The following is a 22,714-nucleotide window of genomic DNA, read 5'->3' as shown; positions in this document are numbered from 1 at the left end:
AGACAGGGATTTCTCTGACGGAACAAAGCAGAGAGGCGAAGAAAGTGGAAGTATGATAGGAAGGCAGTTCCTTAGCTTCGGCAACCATGCCTGAAGTTGAACACTTCCTACATCCATTCCCAGCAGGGAAAAGCAGCCAGATGCTTCTCCGCCTTCTCACCAGGTATCGCTAGTGGTGGCACATGGGGCGCTTGGAAGCCACCAACGCGGGGTGCTCGGAAGCCACCATGGAGTACTCAGAAGCCAGCGGCATGGGGCGCTCGAAAGCCGGTGGTGCTCGGAAGCCACCCACACAGAGCGCTTGGAAGCCACCCACGCGGGACACTCTGAAGCCGGCAGCGCTCAGAAGCTGCCCGGCACTCGGAAGCCGCCCATGCTCAGAAGCCGTGCTCTGGATGCAGAAGTGCGGCTCAACTGTACTTGCACACATCGATCCTGCATTCCTGCCCCTTTCTTGCTTTCCACTTGCTTTCTGCTCATTTTGTTTGAGGAAAACATGCTTCTTGCTAAGTGAAGTCCCAGGATCAGTGGGCTACAGTTGTATCAGCTGTAGCCTAGCACTGATCCTGGGGTTTCACTTAGCAAGCAGCATGTTTTCTGCAAGCGAGCTGTGAATGAGCCGTTCACTTGCCAGCCCTTCCACCCAAAACACAACACTTGCTCACTCACCCTTTCTTGCTGCTCCTCAGAAAACAGGCCAGGACAGTCTGCCCCTTTTATACCTCTTCTTCTCTTGGCCCTCCTCCTTTTCTCTTCCGGGTGCACCAGAAGCTCCAGTCCAATTAGTATGTCGCCACAGATCCTGGGGATTCAGGCAAGCTCTGCAGCTCCAACTGATCTCCTCCAGGTCTGTGCGGCTCCGTATTAATTTTTTTCTCTTCCCCACTCCAGTTAGCTAGGCAGGCTTACATACCACCAGCCAGGTGCTCGTGTACCACTGGTGGTATGCATACCATCAGTTGAAAAGCCCTAAAGGTATTTTAAATGAATGTTGGAAATGTAAATGTAAAGAAAGGAGTTTTTATCATTTATGGTGGACATGTGATAAGGCAAAGAAATATTGGAGTAGGATTCATATATTAATGCAGAAAATTCTTAAAGTGAACATAAAGATTAAATCAGAAACTTTCCTTCTGGGTCTAATGGAAAGAGAACTAGAAAAAAAACTGGAACTCTGATTTTATATATGGTGATGGCAGCAACATTGCTCTATGCACAAAAGTGGAAGGATGCCTCGGTTCCCACCATGGACGAATGGTTACAAAAGCTGATGGAATTAACAGTGATGGCCAAATTGATTGTGCTGATAAAAGAAAAGAATCTAAGTACTTTTGTTTCTCCTTGAAAACTGCTTCTGGTCTTTGTGCTTGAGGTGGAAAAAATAATATTATGATTTTGGGTTTTACCGATTAGACTGATTTGCCGATACAGAAATGGCTGAGATTTGATTTTAATGACTGATTTTACTGCGAGAGAGAGAGTTGGAAGTCAATGCCTTTTGTTTCTCCCCCCCTTTCTTCACACCTTTGTTTTACTTTTTTCTACTGTTGTCCTCTACTATTTGCTTTTGTATTTTCATATTTTTTGTTATAAATGAATAAAACTAATAAAAAAAGAAGTCCTTTATGTTTGGATGAGCAACAAAAACAAAACAAAAAAGTCTGTATTTTGTTCAGTGACAAATTCAGATTTCATATGGGCTAAAATTAGTTTGTTATTTTATTGCATCTTCTCCTCTAGGATGGTTAACAGTCTCTCAAGTTATAGAAGAGACATGAATATTTTTCAACTGACCAGCTTCTGGTACCAATGCTAGAGAAATATTTGTTTATATTTTTATTTGTTGGACGTGTGTTTTACCATTTTTTTCTGTGGACTCAAGATAGCATATAGGAGAATCCCCCTCATTTTATCCCAACAGCAACAATCCTGTGAGCCGGGTTAATCCCAGGAAGTGACTGGTTCCAAATCAGAGGACTCCATAACATTTGTGGAGATTTGAACTTGGGTCTCCCCACACCTGGTCCAACAGTTTAACCCAGTTATCCTTTAAATCCCACTTTCAGCTATGAATTAACAAGCTGAAGGAATGAGAATACATAAAAGAAATAAATGTATATAAGAATCAAAGACTTGAAAAAAAGAACAAGAGTCTGCTTAGGCATTTTGGGAAAGCTGGACTTGAGATTCATAAAAGTAAGGCCCTGGGTACACACAAGCATTCTCTAACATGCAGGCAACACCTGGCTTTTGCAACAAAGCAATTATATAATTGTTGCTTCCTTTAGAGAAAGTGTGAAATGCTGGGTTCACACAAGGAAACAAAAGATCTTGGTCTTTATTAACCCATTTAACTTGGATTAATCTTTGTTTCTATTTTGTCTTCCTAGGGAGCTAATGCCGCCACCAGCACCACCAGCACCAGCACCTCTGACTATGGCTCCATCTGAAGCTCCAGCTCTGGCTCCAGAGCCTATTAAAAAGGCTACTTCAAAGAAACTGTGAGTAGCTGTAGAGTTATACATGTGGGATATTATTATTTAATTGAAGGTAGATGCACCCTTAGATTCTAATTCATTGAATTTATGAAAGAGCAGACAGTGGCGCAGTGGTTAGAATGCAGGCTAACTCACTGCTTACCGCCAGGAATTCAAACCTGACTGTCTCAACATTGACTTAGCCTTTCATCCTGCCGATGAGGACTCAGATGAGGACTCAGATTGTTGGGGCAATATATTGATTCTATAAACTGCTTAGACAGAGCTGTAAAGCACTGTATGTAAGTTTTGGTGCCATTGCTATTGAATTTATGAATCATATTTATATAAAATGGTTGTGTTTCATAGTTGCTAGACAAAGAGAAATTGAAATTGCTAGCCGTATCTAAAGGCAAGCAAATTGGGATGGAGCAATATTTTGTTTAATTTGTCCAGGAGAAAAAAAAATCTCCAAAACATTGGAGCTCATGGTAGCCATGTTCCAGAGGACAATTTGTCTTTAGCAGGATTTCTCAATCACAGGGCCTTTAAGATATCTGGGTTTCAACTCCCATACTTAAGATTAACATCTTAAAAGATGCTGAGATTGAGAAAAACTAGGTTAAAACTTCTTTCATTTTAGGAACTTTGAAAACAAATGAGCCATCATCCTTCCCATCCTGGAAGGGAGACAAGCGTAGCTGCAGCAGAGTTTTTTTTAACTTCTGCTCTGTCTTTCTGTTCTTTGTCAGGTCTGAAAAAGAGTCTCCTGCTAGTCAAACTTCTCCAAAGATGGAGTGAGTAGCATTCCTTTAAAACAACATCTAATATATAACTGTTACTATTGCAGTTTCATTGCAATTAAAATTAACAAAAAGAAATTATAGTCCAACATATCAAAAAAACGACTGTAAAAGACGGTCTAGAAATAAAAATTAAAATAAGCAAGAAAATGGTTAGCGAACACCTATCTGACCTCGAAGAATATAAATCACTGGGATGCAACAGATTACATCCCAGAGTTCTGAAGGAGCTCGCAGATGTTATCTCAGAACCATTGCAAAAATCCCGGAGCACCGGGGAAATACCTGAGGATTGGAAAAGGGCTGATGTGGTTCCCATCTTCAAGAAAGGTGGGGTGGGGGGACAGATCCAGAAAACTACAGACCAATCAGTCTAACATCAATCCCTGGGAAGAGCCTGGAAAATATAATAAAAAAAGATCTCCAAACAACTACAAGCAAACAAAGTTATAACTAGTAGACAGCATGGGTTTGTTAAAAAGAGATCATGCTAAACCAAGCTTATTTCATTCTTTGATAAAGTGGACATTAGTAGACCAGGGAAATGCTGTGGACATAGTATACTTAAATTTCAGTAAGGCATTTGACAAAGTGGACCACAACCTATTTCTTGGTAAGCTTGAAAAAATGTGGAATAGTCAACATCACCACCAATGAGTAGTCCTCAATGGTACTACATCCACATGGAGAAAAGTAAGCAGTGGGGTACCACAAGGCTCCATCTTAGGCCCAGTACTCTTCAATATCTTCATAAATGACTTAGAAGAGGGAATACAAGAGGAACCCATCAAATTTGCAGATGACACTATGCTGGCAGCAATAGCCAACACCCCAGAAGACAAGCTCAGGATCCAAAAAGATCTCAACAGACTTGAACAATGGGCCCTATCCAAAAAATGAGTTGTAATGTGGAGAAAAGCAAGGTTTTACATTTAGGGAGGAAAATCAAAGTTATAAGTAGAGATTAGGTGAGACCTGGCTCAAAAACAGTAACTGTGAGAGGGGCCTTGGAGTCCTAGTGCATGATCACTTGAATATGAGCAGTGTGCAGCTGCAGCCAAAAAAGCTAAAACAATCCTGGGTTGTATAAACAGAGGCATAGAATTGAGATCACACGAAGTATTAGTACCACTTTATAAAACCCTAGTAAGACTACACTTAGAATACTGCAATCAATTTTGGTCACCATACTACAAAAAAGATGTTGAGACTTTTGAAAAAGTTCAGAGAAGAGCAACTAAAGTGATTAAAGTTCTACAGACTAAAACATATGAAGAATGGCTGCAGGATTTGGGTTTGGCTAAAGAAAAGAAGAAATAGGGGAGACATGATAGCGGGATTCCAAAATTTGAGGGGCTGCCACAAAGAAGAGAGGGTTACGTTATTCACCAAAGCACCAGAGGGCAGGACAAGAAACAATGGCTGGAAACTGATCAAAGAGAGAAGCAACCTGGAATTAAGGAGAAACTTCCTAACAGTGAGAACAATTAACCAATGGAACAGCTTGCTTTCAGAAATCATGGGTCCTCCATCACTGGAGGTTTTTAAAGAGGTTTTTGTCTGAGATAGTATAGGTTCTGCTGCTTGAGCAGCAGGCTGGACTGGAAGGCCACCAAGGTCCCTTCCAGCTCTATTCTATTCTATCTCTACACACCCAAAACTCTTTGCATATATAAACTAAATAGAAAATACACTGCCCACAGAATGTTAACATCCTAATTTCTCTTGTACTCTAGTAGTGTAAGATGCAAAAAATAAAGGGTCCATTTTTAGTAGCTGAACATAGTTCAGATTCTAAGAGCATTCTGAGTTAAAAATTCAGATTGGGGGAAGCAGAACTAGGAAGCAGAGGACGCCTCCTAGTACTAGCACTCACTAACCTGGTTGAAAATACAAGGCAAAAATTGCATTTTTTTCTAGACCGTCCTACTTCACTAACCCAAATGAGAGTTCCTAGCTGATGCAGAAATCCTCTGACTCTCACTCTCTTTAGCTGTAAGTGAACTGAGTTAATGACACTACAAAATTCTTTGCTTGCTGGCACAATGGAGGATGGGAGAAGTGCCTTGCACAATGCTTTCGAAGCTGTGCACAAAAGAGGATTGTCATCTTCTGCCACAAATTCATTTACCTGAAAAATATGTTCCAACTTGACTAGGGCTTGGATAAGAAGGCTTAAATGTGAGGTTGACTTTCCTCCAAGCCCAACAGAAGAGATCACACTGTGAGATTAAAGAGCATCTTTTTGCTGATGTCCCATTTGTAAAATCCTCAATGGCTGCAGTTGGAAAGACAAAGACAAGCTAATCTAAAGGTAGTAGTATTTGAAATGAAAGGACTGAAATGATAGATCCAATGCATGGAGAACCCATAGAAAAAGCAAGCTTACATACAAGCGTCAACTGATGCAAGGGCTGCTGCAACCCATGTAATTCTTGGGGCCTCTAGAGGGGTCCATGTTACATCACTGCTCTGCGAGCTGCACTGGTTGCTGGTTTACTTGCGGATGCAATTCAGAGTGTGAGTTACTACCCTCAAAGACTTGCATGGCTTACTTGAGGAATAGTCTCACCCTATTGTGGCTAGCCGACCCAACCCAGTCAGCAGAAGAGACAAGCTGCAGGCCCCGCCAGGCAAGGAATTTGGGCTAGCAGAGTCCAGGAGAAGGACCAACGAATGCATTGTGTTGAGGCCTATAAGGGGCTGAACATTTATGCTCAATGCGTGCTGATTGTAGCATATCAACCAAATGCTTGTTTGTTAATTCAGTGCCATTATCAGTTATTATACACTGAACTTTTCACTTTGTTTTTCTCTCTGCAAATTTAAGCCAATTAGAAAAATGTTGGAATGTGTCAGCCTTTCATGGGGCCAATTAGATCTGCAAATACAACTTCCAAAGGGACAGTGGTCTTGAAACCTGTTTGCAGGGGTTGCTTTGCTCTTTTCCTGATTACATGCATTGCAATTCAGGTACCTCTTACATGGCTTCAGTCTTACTCCTTGCACTAATTCAACAGTCCTACATAGTGCGGTAAAGTTCACATGCCCTAACCGTCGATAAAGCAAATGTATGCACTCATCATGCGTCTTCTTGTTCTCACATATAGAGTTAGCATTAGCCATACTAACCGGGTTACCAGTGAGAACAAACAAACCATTTTTTAGGTTGGCAGTAACACAGGTTCCATTTCTCTCTATAATACATTCCTCCCCTTTGAACGTTACCACAAACCCAGCCTTAACCAATGCCTTTACAGATAAAAGGTTAAATCGTAGTTTCGACACATACAACATTGGTAAACGTTCATTTATATATGGACAGTATGCATTACCTTCACCAGAGGCCTTCATCCTCCAACCATTGGCCAGTGAAATATGTTGATTGCTGCATTTCATATGGACAAACCCTCTTTGACTTTGGTGATACATTGAGAAGCCCCACTATCAACCACCCACAATTCATTGTTTATGGTTGTTGGTTCACCAGAAACAGCCAAACCAATGTCCTTCTTTATCTTCCTACTACTATCTGCGTTCTGTTTTCTTCCCTTCCTACAGAACCTAACTATATGCCCTTTAGCCCCACAAGAATAACATTTCTTGACGGTATAAGCAGTAGTAGATTGCTGCTCCTCTTGTGGTTGTGTCTCTCTCAGCTGGTCTCTGTCACGCCTTCTTCTGGACTCTTCCAGCAATCTTCCGGTTATCCCTGGCAATGTCATCTCATCTTTGGACAGGACTTCCAAAGAAGATACGTATGCATCATAACTGTCATCTAAGGAGGACAGGATGATATAAACCTGATGCAGCTCTGAAAAAATCAGTTCTTTCTCTTGTAGCTTTTGCAGAGTTGTCTTCATGAAGTTCAAATGGGCTAACATATCCCCATTCTTTTGAAGATGAGCCCTAAACAGTTTACGTGTAAGGTGTATATGTGCACCCACACTATCACGAACGTAGATATGTCACAAAGTGGCCCAACACCTAGCAGCAGACACTTCACCACAAATATGGACAAGCTGCTGGTCATTCAGTGTTAGTCCAATTATGCATAGAGCCTTTTCATTGTCATGGTTAAACTTGGCTATCTTCTGTGCATCATCCTCATCTTCTGGATCCCAAGCAGCCACATCTGGAGGGTCATTAACTACAGCCCATAGTGCTTCTTTGCGCAGCACCAAGCAACACTTTGTCGACCATGTAACATAGTTGGTCCCATCTAATCGGGTTATCCAGGAGATGCCTGACAACTGTTCCTGTGCCATTTTTTCCATTTGGATAGTTAACACAAACTCAGCTCTAATACTGTGTGTACTAACTCTCAGTATGGACGTGGGCCCATAACCAAATTGTCAGTAAGTGTGCAGAGGTCTCCTTGAGCTAACAAGAAGTTGCACAGACAATGAAGGGTACTGAGAGCAGTAAGAATCACACAGTAACCACAAGAGACACTGAGTTGTGATAAACAGAAAAATATTTTACTTTGTGATTGAAAACAAAGCACGGTCAAAAATAAACAGTCCAGGTCATACACAATAGTAACAGTCCAAGTAGTAATCCAAATACAAAGTCTTCTTATCGGCCCAAAGGTCAAAAACACAGTTGTTCAGGTTTAACACAGTAGTAAACCAACAATAGCAGTAACAGAGTAACTAACAGTGAAAAAACAGCGATAGCAGAGAGAGAGAAGCTACGTTCCTAGCTCCCTCTTATGGCCATTCAAAAACTTACACACCCATTAGCCAATTAGCACCTTAAAGTTACATCATCATGGTTTATATATTTCCAACCCAACTAGATAGGCTATCACCATATGTCTAACAGTAATCAAAGTTTGGGTTTGTATATCTAGGCTGACATCTTGTTCTTTTCTGTAGCTTCTTATTTCACCAGTGGCTATAAGAATAGTTCCATAAATTGCTTTCAATATAAAGAGAATCTGTTCCTGATCTTCATCCATGTTCTCTTAGTAGAGTGTTAAGCTAAAAACTTTACAGACACAGAATGATTTTGTCATATAGAACACAGCTGGGCTTCTCAAAGTTGATATCTGTCAAGGTTGCAGTCTTATCTATAGCCTTTGCTTCCAGCCAAGTCTCTTTTAGGCAATATCAAGCTGTACTGTCAGGTTTAGCCACAAGATATCACCCATACCATTTAGCTCCTTTTTTCTTCTGGGTACACTGGAAGCTCCAATTAGTATGTCGCAACATGGCAGTTCCTGGGGATTCAAGCAAGCTCTGCAGCTCCAACTGATCTCCTCCAGGTATGTGCGGTTCTGTTTTAACTGGTTCCCTCCCCCACTCCAATTAGCTAGGGCTCACATACCACCAGTCAGATGCTTGCATACCACTGGTGGTACACGTACAATGGGTTGAAAAGCTGTACTATAGAGCAGCAGTCTTCAAATTTGGCCCTTTTATGACTCATGGACTTGAACTCCCAGAATTCCTCAGCTAGCATGCCTGGCTGAGGAATTTTGGGAGTTGAAGTCCATGAGTCATAAAAGGGCTGAGTTTGAAGACCCCTGCTATAGAGTAACAAAAAGGAATATTTTAAAAAACCTTCAGAAGTAATTCTAGCTCTCTGGAGTACTGTAGTCATCAAGCCCAGCAAGCAGATCTTCCACGCAGTCCAGGAAAACAAAAACAAATTATCCTGCTGGCTGCAAAAATCACCGGATCTTGTTTGGCCATGTGACCAGGCACACACACACAAACAAACAAAAAGGCTTTAATCCCTGGTTTTGTGTATTTCTATAGAGATGTAGTGATTTTTATATACAGTGCAACTGCTCTTTTGTTAGGTCTGTTTCTTCTGAATAGTTTATATCAGGGGTGTCAAACTGCCAGCCCGTGGGCCAGACGTGTCATCTGGAAGCCACACCCACCCCATTGCCAGCAATGGCAAAACCCTCCTGATACATTGCACAATGTCACATGATGTCACAAGTTTGACATGTCTGGTGTATATCCTTCCATCAGTACATTCCAATCATGAGTTTCATCCTACCAAGTGTTGTGATTCCGTGTCAGCCTGTGATCCTGGCAGCTGAGTCCGAGGAATCAGAGGAGGAGAAGGAGGAGGAGGAGGAGGAGGGCATGGGGAACCATCAGAGTTGGAGGAAGGCTCTGATGAGTTACAAGACTTACAAAGTGAGGAAGAACCTGGCCTCTCCTGCCATGATCAAGCTGAAAGCCATCTGTGCTGGGAGGCTGAGTCAGACTCAGAGGAAGCACAGCTGGAAGACCTCAGAGAAGCACGTAAATGAAGACAGGTCACACAAGTAAATCAGAGGGAGGCAACTCCAGGGCAGAAGGAGAAAGCAGTGAGAAGCCATGCCTTGGCGGCTGCGTAACAAAACAGGAATATGTGGGCAGGGCTGGTTGCTGGAGCCAATCGTTTGCAAAGAACTTCTGTGTCAAGAGATGATAGTCTGTTTCTTTTACCAGTGAGTTATTTCCTGTTTTGGCTCGTGCTCCATTTTGTTTGTGGACAAGGTCTCTAACTCAAATAAAAAAGGGTTTATTTTTCCAGTCTACTGTTACAAAAGGGGTTGCCTTGTGAAGTAAGAGGCTTTGGTCGAGAGGCTTCTGCTGCCACTCTGTCTGGATGCAACCTGTCCAGTTTAGTAATTAAACGCCTCCCCCAACGTAGTTCTGCAGTACTTTTATCTGTGGCCGTGCAGGATGTTGCGGTTTTGCGCGTTGGATTGCCTTTGAAGCCTGTTGATCTCGGGTTCTTCTTCTAACAATTCTCCGGTGCATTTGGCGACCTCTAGATGGACCGATTCTTTGACTTTTGAAGGTTTGGTAGGCTGAACAGTCTGCACTGTGCCCCCGGCGGCTTCATCGGCCATCACCTCGTCCTGTGCCTCGGAAAACGTTAAGTTGGGTCTAGCAAACAGTCTGGAGACCCCTGGCCATGCTGAGGCTGCAGGAAAGGACCAAACCTTGTTCTCCTCCACTGTAAGTCAGGTCAGTCTCTTGATCCAGGGGGATCTTTCTCCGCTGTGATCTGGCTCAGAGAGGTGATGCCAGAGATGATAAACTGCTGTTGCCATCAGTAGCTAAATGGGCAAATTAATCAAGGATTGAGCCTTCTAGTGAGTGTTCCCCAGAAACTACACTTCACACAACCCGGCCAGCTATGCTGCCCTCACTCCCTGCTGGCACCAGATGGATTTCATCAGTTGATCCCCCAAATTACCTCACACAGAATTGGCAGAGCAATGCCTTTTTTTAAAAAGCTGGGCAAGGGGTGTCTGGGTGGACAGGATTGGATTGCGGGGGGGGGGGGAAGATGCATCCCCTTCTGGTCTCCTTTTCTGCTTGTAGTTGGGAGTTCCACAGGGTCTGGGGAAGGGAGATCTACAGGGAGTGCAGAATTATTAGGCAAGTTGTATTTTTGAGGATTAATTTTATTATTGAACAACCATGTTCTCAATGAACCCAAAAAACTCATTAATATCAAAGGTGAATATTTTTGGAAGTAGTTTTTAGTTTGTTTTTAGTTATAGCTATTTTAGGGGGATATCTGTGTGTGCAGGTGACTATTACTGTGCATAATTATTAGGCAACTTAACAAAAAACAAATATATACCCATTTCAATTATTTATTTTTACCAGTGAAACCAATATAACATCTCAACATTCACAAATATACATTTCTGACATTCAAAAACATAACAAAAACAAATCAGTGACCAATATAGCCACCTTTCTTTGCAAGGACACTCAAAAGCCTGCCATCCATGGATTCTGTCAGTGTTTTGATCTGTTCACCATCAACATTGCGTGCAGCAGCAACCACAGCCTCCCAGACACTGTTCAGAGAGGTGTACTGTTTTCCCTCCTTGTAAATCTCACATTTGATGATGGACCACAGGTTCTCAATGGGGTTCAGATCAGGTGAACAAGGAGGCCATGTCATTAGATTTCCTGCTTTTATACCCTTTCTTGCCAGCCACACTGTGGAGTACTTGGACGCGTGTGATGGAGCATTGTCCTGCATGAAAATCATGTTTTTCTTGAAGGATGCAGACTTCTTCCTGTACCACTGCTTGAAGAAGGTGTCTTCCAGAAACTGGCAGTAGGACTGGGAGTTGAGCTTGACTCCATCCTCAACCCGAAAAGGCCCCACAAGCTCATCTTTGATGATACCAGCCCAAACCAGTACTCCACCTCCACCTTGCTGGCGTCTGAGTCGGACTCGAGCTCTCTGCCCTTTACCAATCCAGCCACGGGCCCATCCATCTGGCCCATCAAGACTCACTCTCATTTCATCAGTCCATAAAACCTTAGAAAAATCAGTCTTGAGATATTTCTTGGCCCAGTCTTGACGTTTCAGCTTGTGTGTCTTGTTCAGTGGTGGTCGTCTTTCAGCCTTTCTTACCTTGGCCATGTCTCTGAGTATTGCACACCTTGTGCTTTTGGGCACTCCAGTGATGTTGCAGCTCTGAAATATGGCCAAACTGGTGGCAAGTGGCATCTTGGCAGCTGCACGCTTGACTTTTCTCAGTTCATGGGCAGTTATTTTGCGCCTTGGTTTCTCCACACGCTTCTTGCGACCCTGTTGACTATTTTGAATGAAACGCTTGATTGTTCGATGATCACGCTTCAGAAGCTTTGCAATTTTAAGAGTGCTGCATCCCTCTGCAAGATATCTCACTATTTTTGACTTTTCTGAGCCTGTCAAGTCCTTCTTTTGACCCATTTTGCCAAAGGAAAGGAAGTTGCCTAATAATTATGCACACCTGATACAGGGTGTTGATGTCATTAGACCACACCCCTTCTCATTACAGAGATGCACATCACCTAATATGCTTAATTGGTAGTAGGCTTTCGAGCCTATACAGCTTGGAGTAAGACAACATGCATAAAGAGGATGATGTGGTCAAAATACTCATTTGCCTAATAATTCTGCACTCCCTGTAGTGTCAGCAAGGAGCAAGGGCAGCACAGCCAGGTGGGCAAAGCGCAATGCCTGGGGAGCGCTTCAGCAGGATGCAATTCTTGATTAATTTAACCATCTAGGCAGTGGTGGCAGCTTATCGGCTCTGGCATCACCTCTCTGAGCCAGACTGCAGTGGGGGAAGATGGGTCATCCCTGGATCCAGAGATTGACCTACTCACATTGGAGGAAGAGGAGGTTCAATGGTTTCCCACAGCCTCAGAATGGGCAGAGCTCTTGGGGTGATCTGATAGGGTGTAGGTGAGGGGGATTCCAAGGTTGGATGGCACTGGAGACTTGATACACCCCTCCAGATGCACAATGCCCCCAGGGCTAGGGGCTTCCATGAAAAGGAGGGCCAATTTCCCCAAGCCTCTTTCCCATGCAATGGTGCTACAATATCAAGCTGTATTAGCTAAAAATTATGTGTGTTGAAATTCAGCATATCTGAAGACAACCAGTTCAGGAAAGGCTGTGTTGCATCATTTGAGGGTTTTGTCATGGAATGGGGTTTTGCTTTATCAGTTCTTACATTGCCAACAAGCATAGTTTTCTTTCCAATTCTTCCATATTTTATTGAAATATAAATATTATTAAACATTTATGGAAAACAAAAAATGGTATACAAATATATCCACTATCAGAATACCAGAAAGGCACATTGAGGCTCAGGTCAAAGTTCATGCCATAGGAACAACTTCAAACAAAAGCTCAAGAAGGTATAAAACCCACTCCCTACTACATGTGCTCTCTCTTTTCTTCCAGAGCCATTTTTCTGTCTGGCTCTTCTCTTCAATAAACTACAACCTGCTTTCTAAACCAGTCTCCATGTTGTTTATTCCTGGCTTGGACTGGACCCTGATGAAGTCTTTTCCTTCAACAATTTGGCACCCAGAATGGGAGCTCCAAGCTAACTTCTCCAATGAACTGAGACTAGTAAGCCCCATCTTGACAGCAGCAGACCCCTTGTGACTGTGGATGGGTTTCCCAGACTCTGGCCATGTGGAGCAAGGGTAATAAAAGGGAGTTCTGAGTTTGAGCTCAAAGACTGCTTTGAAAGAATGTGGGTACCTCTAAATTTTAACTTTTGAAGACCAGGGGAGCAAAGGAAATGTGTGTATGTCTGTGTGTGAGAATGAGAAGACCTTTTCCCAATCACAGTTGGATTATGCTCCCTCTGGATTTTCCTAACCACAGAAAGGATCTGTTTAAGTGATAGACCCTGGAAAGCATGGAGGTTTGGCTAGAGCACAGGACCTTTTGTTAGGGAGAAGGGAGAGGCTGTGTGAGATGGAATGGAAAAATGAATGAGAGAATAGGATTTGGGCAACCAGCTGGTAAGGCCTAAGCAAAGCCCTGGGAAAAAAGGAGGGGTCAATACCTCTGGGGAGCAAGGAGAGGTTCTCCCAGATTTCAGTGAGTCCAAAAACAGACAGGAAAAGGAAAAGGCCAGGGAAGGAGGTGCCCATACTCACTGTGGGGAGCATCTGCAGTCCTCCCAGATCCCTTTATGATCTGAAAATTGACGGCAGGGTTCCCTTGGAGAGAGGGGGTCCATACTCTGTAAAGGGAAGAAGAGTCCCCCAATACTCCTTTTGGTCTGAAAACTGTAGATGGGGGCAAGGGTCTTCACTAGGAAGCCCAAAATTCACTGGGGCCCAGTGAAGACAAAGTGAATCCCTACATCAGGAATAGGGAAACATGGGAAGCTCTAGCTTGAGGGTCATGGTAGGCTCCCCATTGGAAGACGTGCTTGATGCCTGGGACAGGAGGCAATTCCCTGTCTAGGCAGGTTTGAAAAAGAAAAAAGTGAAAGATTTGTGTAAAAAATTGGACTTTGTTCAGGGCTTTGCTGAGAAACCAATTTGGCTAAATAAAGGTACTTAAAAGGAAATTAAAATATAGGAATAGTGATTTTTTCTCTCTCTTTCTTTCTATGCAACCATGTGATATGTTTAACAGGAGGGCGTTTTCTGTGGGTGCGCCTGACCTTTGGAACCGTTTACCGGTTGAGCTCCGGATGGCTCCCGACCTTCGCTCCTTCCGACGTGATCTAAAAACCTATTTGTTTGAACAATCCGGCCTGGTCTGATGGGTTTTAATTATTGTTTTAATATAATTTATTTTTACATTTGGGCACTAGGGTTTAATTTGTTTTTAATTTTGTATTTTGGTTATTTTGGTATTTATGGCCCTGTTCACCGCCCTGAGTCCTTCAGGAGAAGGGCGGTATACAAATTAAATTAAATAAATAAATAAATTTGAGTCCCCTAAGTTGAGATTTCTGTTGAGAATGACCAGGAAGTGTAAAGCTAAGACTTAACTCCAACTGCTTGTGAAGCTAAAATGAAACTAACCTTTAGATGACCCTGACTGTTAACTCCAACTGTTTTGGAGGGAAACTTTGAACATTCATATTTGGGCGGGTTTTTTCAAGTATTGTGATTGGTTAAGGCCCTGTGGGTTCAGAGTATACATTACAGGCAATTGCCTGCAGTTCTCCAGTTCTAGTTTGAGTCAATAAATAATGTTGTAACTATGCTGGTGTGCTCCTTGCCTACTGAAGCCCACTACTCAATAGTGGTGACGATGGTGGGATGCTGCAGAGGAGAGAACTGCTGCTAACCAAGAGACTGAAATCACTGGGTGATATGCTGGATAAAGAGCCCTGGCACGCCTAGTTCTCACCCCACCCCCGCCTACCAATAGAGGCACGCTGAAATCACTGGGTGTCAGACCAGGTAAAGAGCCCTGGTGGGACCACGCTCCCCACCCTGTCTGCCAGTAAGACACGCTGGAGGCACAGATATACCTGAGGGATCTGTCTCCAGGATCCCAAAGTGCAGCACAGCTCCAATCACAGCAGTACAGGCATTAAACAGGGTTTCAAACAAGAAGCAGAGTTCCAAAGATGTGACCAGAAGTTGTTTAAACTATTGTTTGTCACAAAGTTCTGAAAGCAGCCACACCCCCTTTATACCTTATGGGGTGTGGCTCAATGACTCAGCTACTCCCTGACCCTCCTACCCAACCTGTGTTGCTGCAAACACTTGGCCCTGCATCTTTCTTGAGGGTCTAGCCATGACTCATCTTCGCTAGACTGCTGCAGCTGCTCAAACTCCCTCCCAAAATGGCTACTCCCAGTCTGCTTCTCTCGGCCTTCAGATGGAGACAGAGGCCTTGCCAGAGAGGAGGGCCCCGACGAGGGAGGCCTTGCCAGTTCCTCCCCATCATCCTCAGAGTCCTCTTCCTTGGTTAGGACAGGCACGGGGGTCGGGGCCACAACACTATCCCCCACCGCAGGGCCCTTCCCCCGGGTCTGACGGTCGGGATGCGGTTGAGATGGGAATTGTTCGTGAAACGCCCGCACAAGATCGGGGGCACGAACTGCAAAGCATTGACCCAGGAGAGGTCCTCAGGCCCATACCCCCTTCCACTCAACCAAATATTGAAAACGCCCCTTAAGCCAATGGGAGTCCCGAATACTGGCCACCTCATACTCTGCTGATCCGTCCTGGTCAGGTGTAGGCAGTGGAGCAGGAACCGTCGGGCATCGGAGGGAACACGAAGGGGCTTTGGGGACCAGCAGGGATCGGTGGAAGACTGGGTGGATCCGCATGGAGCACGGCAGGGTCAACCGGTAGGCCACAGGGTTGATGACCGCTTCAATAAGGAATGGGCCAACGTATCAATGATCCAATTTCTTAGCCGGTCGGTCAGTCGGGAGATGCCTTGTGGATAACCACACTTGCTCTCCGACTGCCAGCGGTGGCATTGCTCGTCGGGAGCGGTTGGCAAACCATTTATAGTCCTCCTTGGCCCGGATCAACTGGCGATGTACCAATTGTTGGACTGCATACAACTCTGACAGGAAGTCCTGGGTCTTGGGAACCGGGGAATCTGAGGGAGCCAGAGGGAAGAGCACCTGAGCCCGCAAGTCCACCGGCTCATGGACTGCGGCCAAGGATTCCGCCGGTAGCACCGTCCCCGGGGGCAGTGGGTCCTTGGTGCGGAGGTACTCCAGCTTGTGGGACAGGGCATCTGCCTTCTGGTTGTGACCGCTGGGGATGCAGGTCACACGAACGTTGAACCAGGCGAAAAACAAAGACCACCGGATCTGCCACTGGTTCAACTTCTTGGCCATCTTCAGGTATTCTAGGTTCCAATGGTCCATCCGGCCCTCCACCTGGTGTTGGGCTTCCTCAAGATGATGCCGCCAAACCTCGAACGCGGCCTTGATAGCCAGCAACTCTTTTTCCCAGATGGTGTAATTGCGCTCGGAAAGATTGAGTTTCCGCGAATAGTAAGCGCAGGGAAAAAGTGTGCCACCATCCACCGGGGCCTGCAACAACACCGCCCCAAGAGCCACGTTGGACGCGTCCGTCTCCACGATGAAGGGACGATTCGGATTGTGCTTTTAAAAGGGGGGATGGAGTCACAGATCCATGTCCAGCTTCAAATATTAACTGCAGAAACACTACCATTTCTGCAGGTCTGGATAATATGCTTATTCTGGACACAGGAATTTCCAAGGCTTCTGGTGACATCAGCCTGAGGTTTAACAGATATCTGGAAAGGTTAAAGAGCCACAAGAAAAAAAATACAGAGAGATAATCAGCTTGGAAAAAATCCAGGGGAAGAAGTCCTATGTTTTAGCTTATTAACAAATAGGTGAGGATTTGCAACAACCACTGGAAAATGTGCCAAAGAGCAAGGGAAACATGCTTCAGTTGAAAAATGGGGGAAGCGGGCAGAGGGACTACTCCCTCCAAACCATAAGAGGTGGGTACAGGTGTCTACAGGTGTACAGAGACTGAACATCTGCACAGGAGGATCATGACTCAAGAGGACTAATCCTGGGTGTGGTGCCACAGCAGGTTGGATTTGGAAAGCCCTTATATAAGTGTCCTGGGGCAGAGTTAAACCATTGCCCTCAATTATTTTATGATCCAGCTACTGCTTCCCATCCCACCCCCCTCATTTGAGCATTGCAAAACAACACAGTTGGGCAATCATCTGAAATATACTATCTCTCCTATAATTGCCCCAAGAAGAAAGCAGTTATGCTGTGGGAAGATGCTACCAAGTTCTGAACCAAGCTCTTGATTATTTGACAGCAGATCTTTCAGGGACTCAGTTTTGAAAATTTGAGAATTATTTTTAAAGTATACTGCCCAATGCTAGATATAGTCTTCCCCCCTCCTCAAGCATTATTATGGGCAATTCTGTGTAACTCAACGCGAGCCTCTTCCAAATGTTCAATCTCTGCCAAGTCCACCACAAAAACAATTCCATCTGTTTGGCGCATGTAAGATTTCCAGAGAGGACACAGCTTTTCCTGGCCACCCACATCCCATACTTGGAAAGTGATGATGCAAGAGCCTCCCACTGGCACCCGGATCTTCTCCATGTTGAAGCCCTTGGTAGGTGCACTCTTGATAAACTTCTGAAACTTCAGACGGTAAAGTAGAGATGTTTTGCCGGCTAGATCTAATCCAGCCACGACCATATGCAGAGTCTGCAAGTGAGGCAGGAAAGGAGGCAAAGGTGCCAACTGATTCCCCATAGTCATTGAATTGACACCAAATCTTGAAAAGCACCAATAGATGATCACTGCTCATGGCATCTAAGAAATTATGACAACAAGAACAGTTGTTAATACTTAAATCCATTATGGTATACAGTATTTCTGTTGGATCACACCAAAAGATGTACTCTTCATCTTCATATTCTAGCTTTTTGCCACAGATGCAGGTTCATCTTTTAGATTTAAGTACAAAGCTGATGTATTTTTTCTTTGGGACCTATATCATATATGAAGATATTCTTCAGATATCCAATATAAATCTAAATTAACAGAACTCTTAAATACCATAAGTAAAAATTTACATTGACCCGACATATAAAAAAAGAAGACACCAACAAAATACCTATTGAGGCATTCCTTTGCAACAGAAAGAAGAAGCTGTGATTCCACAGATTCTGTTGCAAATTCCCGGTCTAGATTATGCCCAAAGTAAAATCTCTCTTTACAATCCACATTAAAGAAACTTCTGATTTTCAAAGCTTGAACCTTTTCTTCTGAGTTGGCCTAATAACATTATTAACCTAAAACAAAATTTAAAATGTCTATGACTAACATAAGTAATCTTTATTTTTTGTATTATAAGATTTTTTCCCATTTATTCAAAATATACATACCATTTTTTCACAAAAAATGTGTTCTAACAAATGCAGGTTAAATTCATTCTGATTAAATGGATTGGGACTTATGAAAAATATTACTACTATATAACATTTCAGGAATTTCATCCAACTGTATGTAGTAAAATGTAATTAGGATACCAGGAAGTATTTTTCCTTTGTTTATTATTCTAAAGGACAAACAAACAAACCATCTCTCCCAATCCACATAAAGGCTAGATAATGATCAGCCAGAATTAAGTAATATCCGCACCCCAATTATGGACAATTCATAACCCGCTAATAATAATGATTCCCTGAAAACAGGAATCAATTTTTATCAAGAATAATTTCCAGTCTTCAAACTGCTATCCATCACAGAGACAAAAATTACTATAAAAAAGCTGTATCAGGTTTTCTACTATGACAGCAACTGCACTATTGCTCTTAAGATGAAGCAGGGACCCTTACATATAGGAGGAAAGAATATTTGCATACAATCAGAAGAGTAATTTTTCCCTTCTTTACTAAACCCAGCCAGATCTGGACATTAGATAGGTATGTTCAATGCCTCTCAGCTTAAATCTAGACCTTTGGGCTCCCCCACTGAGAATACAAAGAAAGAGCAAGGTCTGCACCAAAGAGCAGGCTAGAAGGCAGAGACAGGTTGTAGGGTTCAAATCTAGCCCTATCAGATGCAAGCGACTGCAGCAGACTTAAAAATTGAGACTAATTTAAAAACGTGGACCGGCAAACATTCAGTCCACACATGCATCAGAGAAGGAACTTGCAAACAAAGTTACTCCAATTTTCCCTGAAGCTTTTTATTTTTTTGCTTCCTTCCTACAATTCAAACAAAGGAGGTCGTTTTGTTGCTTCAGTTATAAACTAAAGTGACGTGACCGCAAATCTCGCAGAGCGGCTTCTGAATCCGCAGGTAGGCGACGAGAGACCACGCAAGCGATCCAAATCTTTTATCTCTGAGCTGCCCATTTCTTTTAGAGAATTTGAACAGTGGAAAAGAGTTAAGCCCGCTTAGAAGCATCACCCTGGATTTAAGCCCCAACCACCAAGCGAGGGGAAGAGTGCATTGTAATCACTCCCCAGAGAGAAGGTAGTAAACTCCTCGTATATTCAGTGTGTTTTTCATTTGCAGTACTCGTTCGATTTCTAACATGAAATAAATTTAGTACTGAAAATAGGTGCCGAGATTCGGCCCAAACTCAGATCTGCCTAATGAAAACTAGCCAGAACTTTACCTCCATCGGCGACCCAGCTGATAACTGAACATCCGCAGTCCACAAGCACCCAGCCGGCGCCTCAGAAACTCTTCATGCGCTCAACCGCCAACTACCAAAGCAGCAGCTGCGATCGCGGAAAGGAAGGTGGGGCTTCTTCGGCACCAGTCAATAACTGCCTGGCGTGTGGATGGCTGCAAAGAGGCGGAACCTTGGTGGAGGAGGGAGCAGGAGAGAGCCAACCAAAGGCTCGCGAGAGTTCCCTCTCCTACTGCGCTCGGTCCGGGACTTGTTTGAAAGGGAAGCAAGGGGGGAGGGCATCCTTGTGGCCTGAGTTACTTTTAGTTCCCAATTCTGTACCTTAATCTGGGGTTATGTGAAAGAGCACAATGAAGCCACAGCGTGTCCCCGGGCAGTGTGCAAAATTTGTTTGCTTCTGTCAGTCGCATAGTTTATCACATTTATCACATATTCACTGCCCGTTTTGCACTTCGTGAAAAATCGTTCTGGGGCACGCTGAGCTCCCGAGCCCTACTCGCTTGTGAAAGACATGAAATCGAGGTGGAGACAACGATCCAGAGCACAGGCAAGAGGCTTCCTTCCTGGGGAATCGCTCCCAAACCAGAAGTTTGGGGACCAGCTATTCAAAGGAATTCCAAGTCACAGGCCGCCTGCCTGTGTTCCTAAACATTTAGCCATAAACCACGGTTTACGGCCTAATGATTTGGGTCCGTATAAATGCTACACTAAAAAAATCCACAGGGCTCTGTTTTTCTACGAAGAAGTTAATAAACCTAAGTCTGCACTTTTCTACTTCGCAACGAATTGTCATCGGAGGCACTCAAGACTAAAAGCATACTACGGTATTTATTTTCCTGAGCAACCGTAATCACTACTACTTTCCCCTGAAAAGTGAGACAAAAGTGTAAAGATCTTTACTAGACCCAGGCTTTGAACTGGCAGTAACGCCATCCTGTATGCACTCTTGTTAATTCCAGAATAAAGGTTTACAAAGCGGAACCTTTGGAAGAGGAGCTTGCTTTACCGAAATTGATCAGGACTTTTAAGATTTCCATTATTTCCCTAAAGCTTCCTTGTCTCCCCCTCCCTCCTCGTTTTAAAGTACAAGGAAAACCAGAACTCTCGGTTTTCGCTGCTCTCTGGTGGCCAGTTGTGCTACGTGCAGGAAGGAGAGGCTGGCGTCTCCTGAGTTGCCCAGCATCAGAGCATTGTTTTTTTTTAAATAAATTTTATTAAATACACATTTAAAAACAAAAGTGGACAAGATTCAACTTCCCTAGTTACAACACTACTGTTAGTATTTTCTTATGTTACAAAGAAAAATAACGAAAACCTAAAATACAGTCTATAACAGGACAGAGTATATAACAAGTTATACATATAACATCAGTCATTTTTAATGAACTATCATTCCATCCTCAACGATATATTTACATATCTTTCGGTTATATCCAATACATAGATACTAATAAAAAAAATCCTTACATTGTCAACAAATCAACCAGTGTTCGTCACAGTGATCCTCCTTAACTCTAACCAATTATACAAATTTTGCCAAATTTCATAATACTCCGTTTCGTTCTTATTTTTGATCTCTAGAGTCAACCTGTCCATTTCTGCGCAGGATAAAATTTTATCTATTATTTCTTCTTCAGTGGGTGTTTCCTTTCTTTTCCATTTTTGAGCATATGCCAGTCTTGCTGCAGTTAAGATATGTACTAATAGGTAGAGAGATGCTTTACTGAGATTGTCATTAATAATCCCTAATAAAAAAAATTCTGGTTTTAAATCTATTTTTTGTCGCAATATTTCCTCCAACCAATTTTTTATCTGCTGCCAAAAAAATTTCGCTTCTGAGCATTCCCACCACATATGATAGTAAGTCCCTGGAAACCTTCTGCATTTCCAGCACATTGGTGATATTTTTTTGTCTATTTTTACTAACCTTGTAGGGGGAAGATGACATCTATAAAACTTCTTGTACAAGTTCTCTTTGTAGGAGGTGGCTAGCGTTAGCCTCCTATTTCTCTCCCATAATAATTGCCAATTATCTAAGTCAATATTGTAGCCAAAATTTTTACACCAGATTAACATTGTTTCTTTTACCTGTTCTTCTAACATGTCCTGTTCTAATAAATATTGATATACCTTTTTTATCATTCGATCTTCTGTTCCTAAAAGAATTTTATCTAATTGTGTATGCTCTAATTTTATCCCTGGTTCTTTTTTTATCTTTTCTGTATCGTGACTGTATTTGTAAGTATGCCCACCATTCCAACTCTACACCATCTTCTGATAATCTTTTTCTTGTTTTCAGGTCTCCATTGTCATCTAAGAGATCTTTATATGTGATTACACTTCCTAGATTTATAAATGTGGGGTGCATAAAAATCTCTAATGTAGATAGCCAACTGGGAATTTCTATATAGTTAAACTTTTTAATTTTTAACCATACATCTAATAATGCTCATCTAATATAATGATTCTGAAAGTACTGGTGGGCCCTATATTTTCCATCCCACATTATAGCATGCCACCCAATTTGCATGTCATGACCTTCTAGCGCTAGTAGTCTTCTGTTTTTAAATGTATCCAATCCTTTATCCATACCGCTATTGCTGCTTGATAATATTTTTCCCAATCTGGGAGGCTGAGCCCTCCTCTTTCATTTGCATCCTGTAATATTTTAAACTTGATTTTCGGTTTTCTACCTTGCCAGATAAATTTAGATGTAATTCTATTTAAATTTTTAAAAATATCCTTACCTAATTTTATTGGTACGCATTGGAATAAAAAGAGTAATTTGGGCTTTATATTTATTTTGCTATTCTTCCCATAAAAGAGAGCTGCAAGTTTTTCCATCTATCTAGGTCTATTATAATCTGGTCAATTAACTTATCATAATTATCTCTTTTAAGTGTAGCACATCTTGCTGATAATTGGATCCCCAAGTACTTTATTCTTTTAGATGTCTGGATGTTAATTTTTTCTACTAGCTCAGTTTCTTGTAAGTTGGACATATTTTTAACTAGCATTT

General features: G+C 42.8%; 1 protein-coding gene across 1 annotated transcript; it reads right to left on the bottom strand.

Annotated features, from left to right (window-relative positions):
• Positions 1 to 12,669: 12,669 nt before the first annotated feature.
• Positions 12,670 to 19,883, bottom strand: ARL4D (ARF like GTPase 4D). Its single transcript, XM_083376084.1, has 2 exons — positions 19,678 to 19,883; positions 12,670 to 17,861 (listed from the first exon to the last, which is right to left on the bottom strand). Exon 2 carries the CDS (start codon positions 17,805 to 17,807, stop codon positions 17,439 to 17,441), a length of 369 nt encoding a protein of 122 aa, XP_083232210.1. The 5' UTR covers positions 17,808 to 17,861; positions 19,678 to 19,883; the 3' UTR covers positions 12,670 to 17,438.
• Between the last annotated feature and the right edge of the window lie 2,831 nt (positions 19,884 to 22,714).

The sequence above is a fragment of the Vipera ursinii genome (genome assembly GCF_947247035.1).
Source record: "Vipera ursinii genome assembly, chromosome: Z".
Lineage (NCBI taxonomy): Eukaryota > Metazoa > Chordata > Lepidosauria > Squamata > Viperidae > Vipera > Vipera ursinii.
The sequence above is the reverse complement of the archived record's forward strand: the minus strand, read 5'-3'. Positions and strand labels throughout refer to the sequence as shown.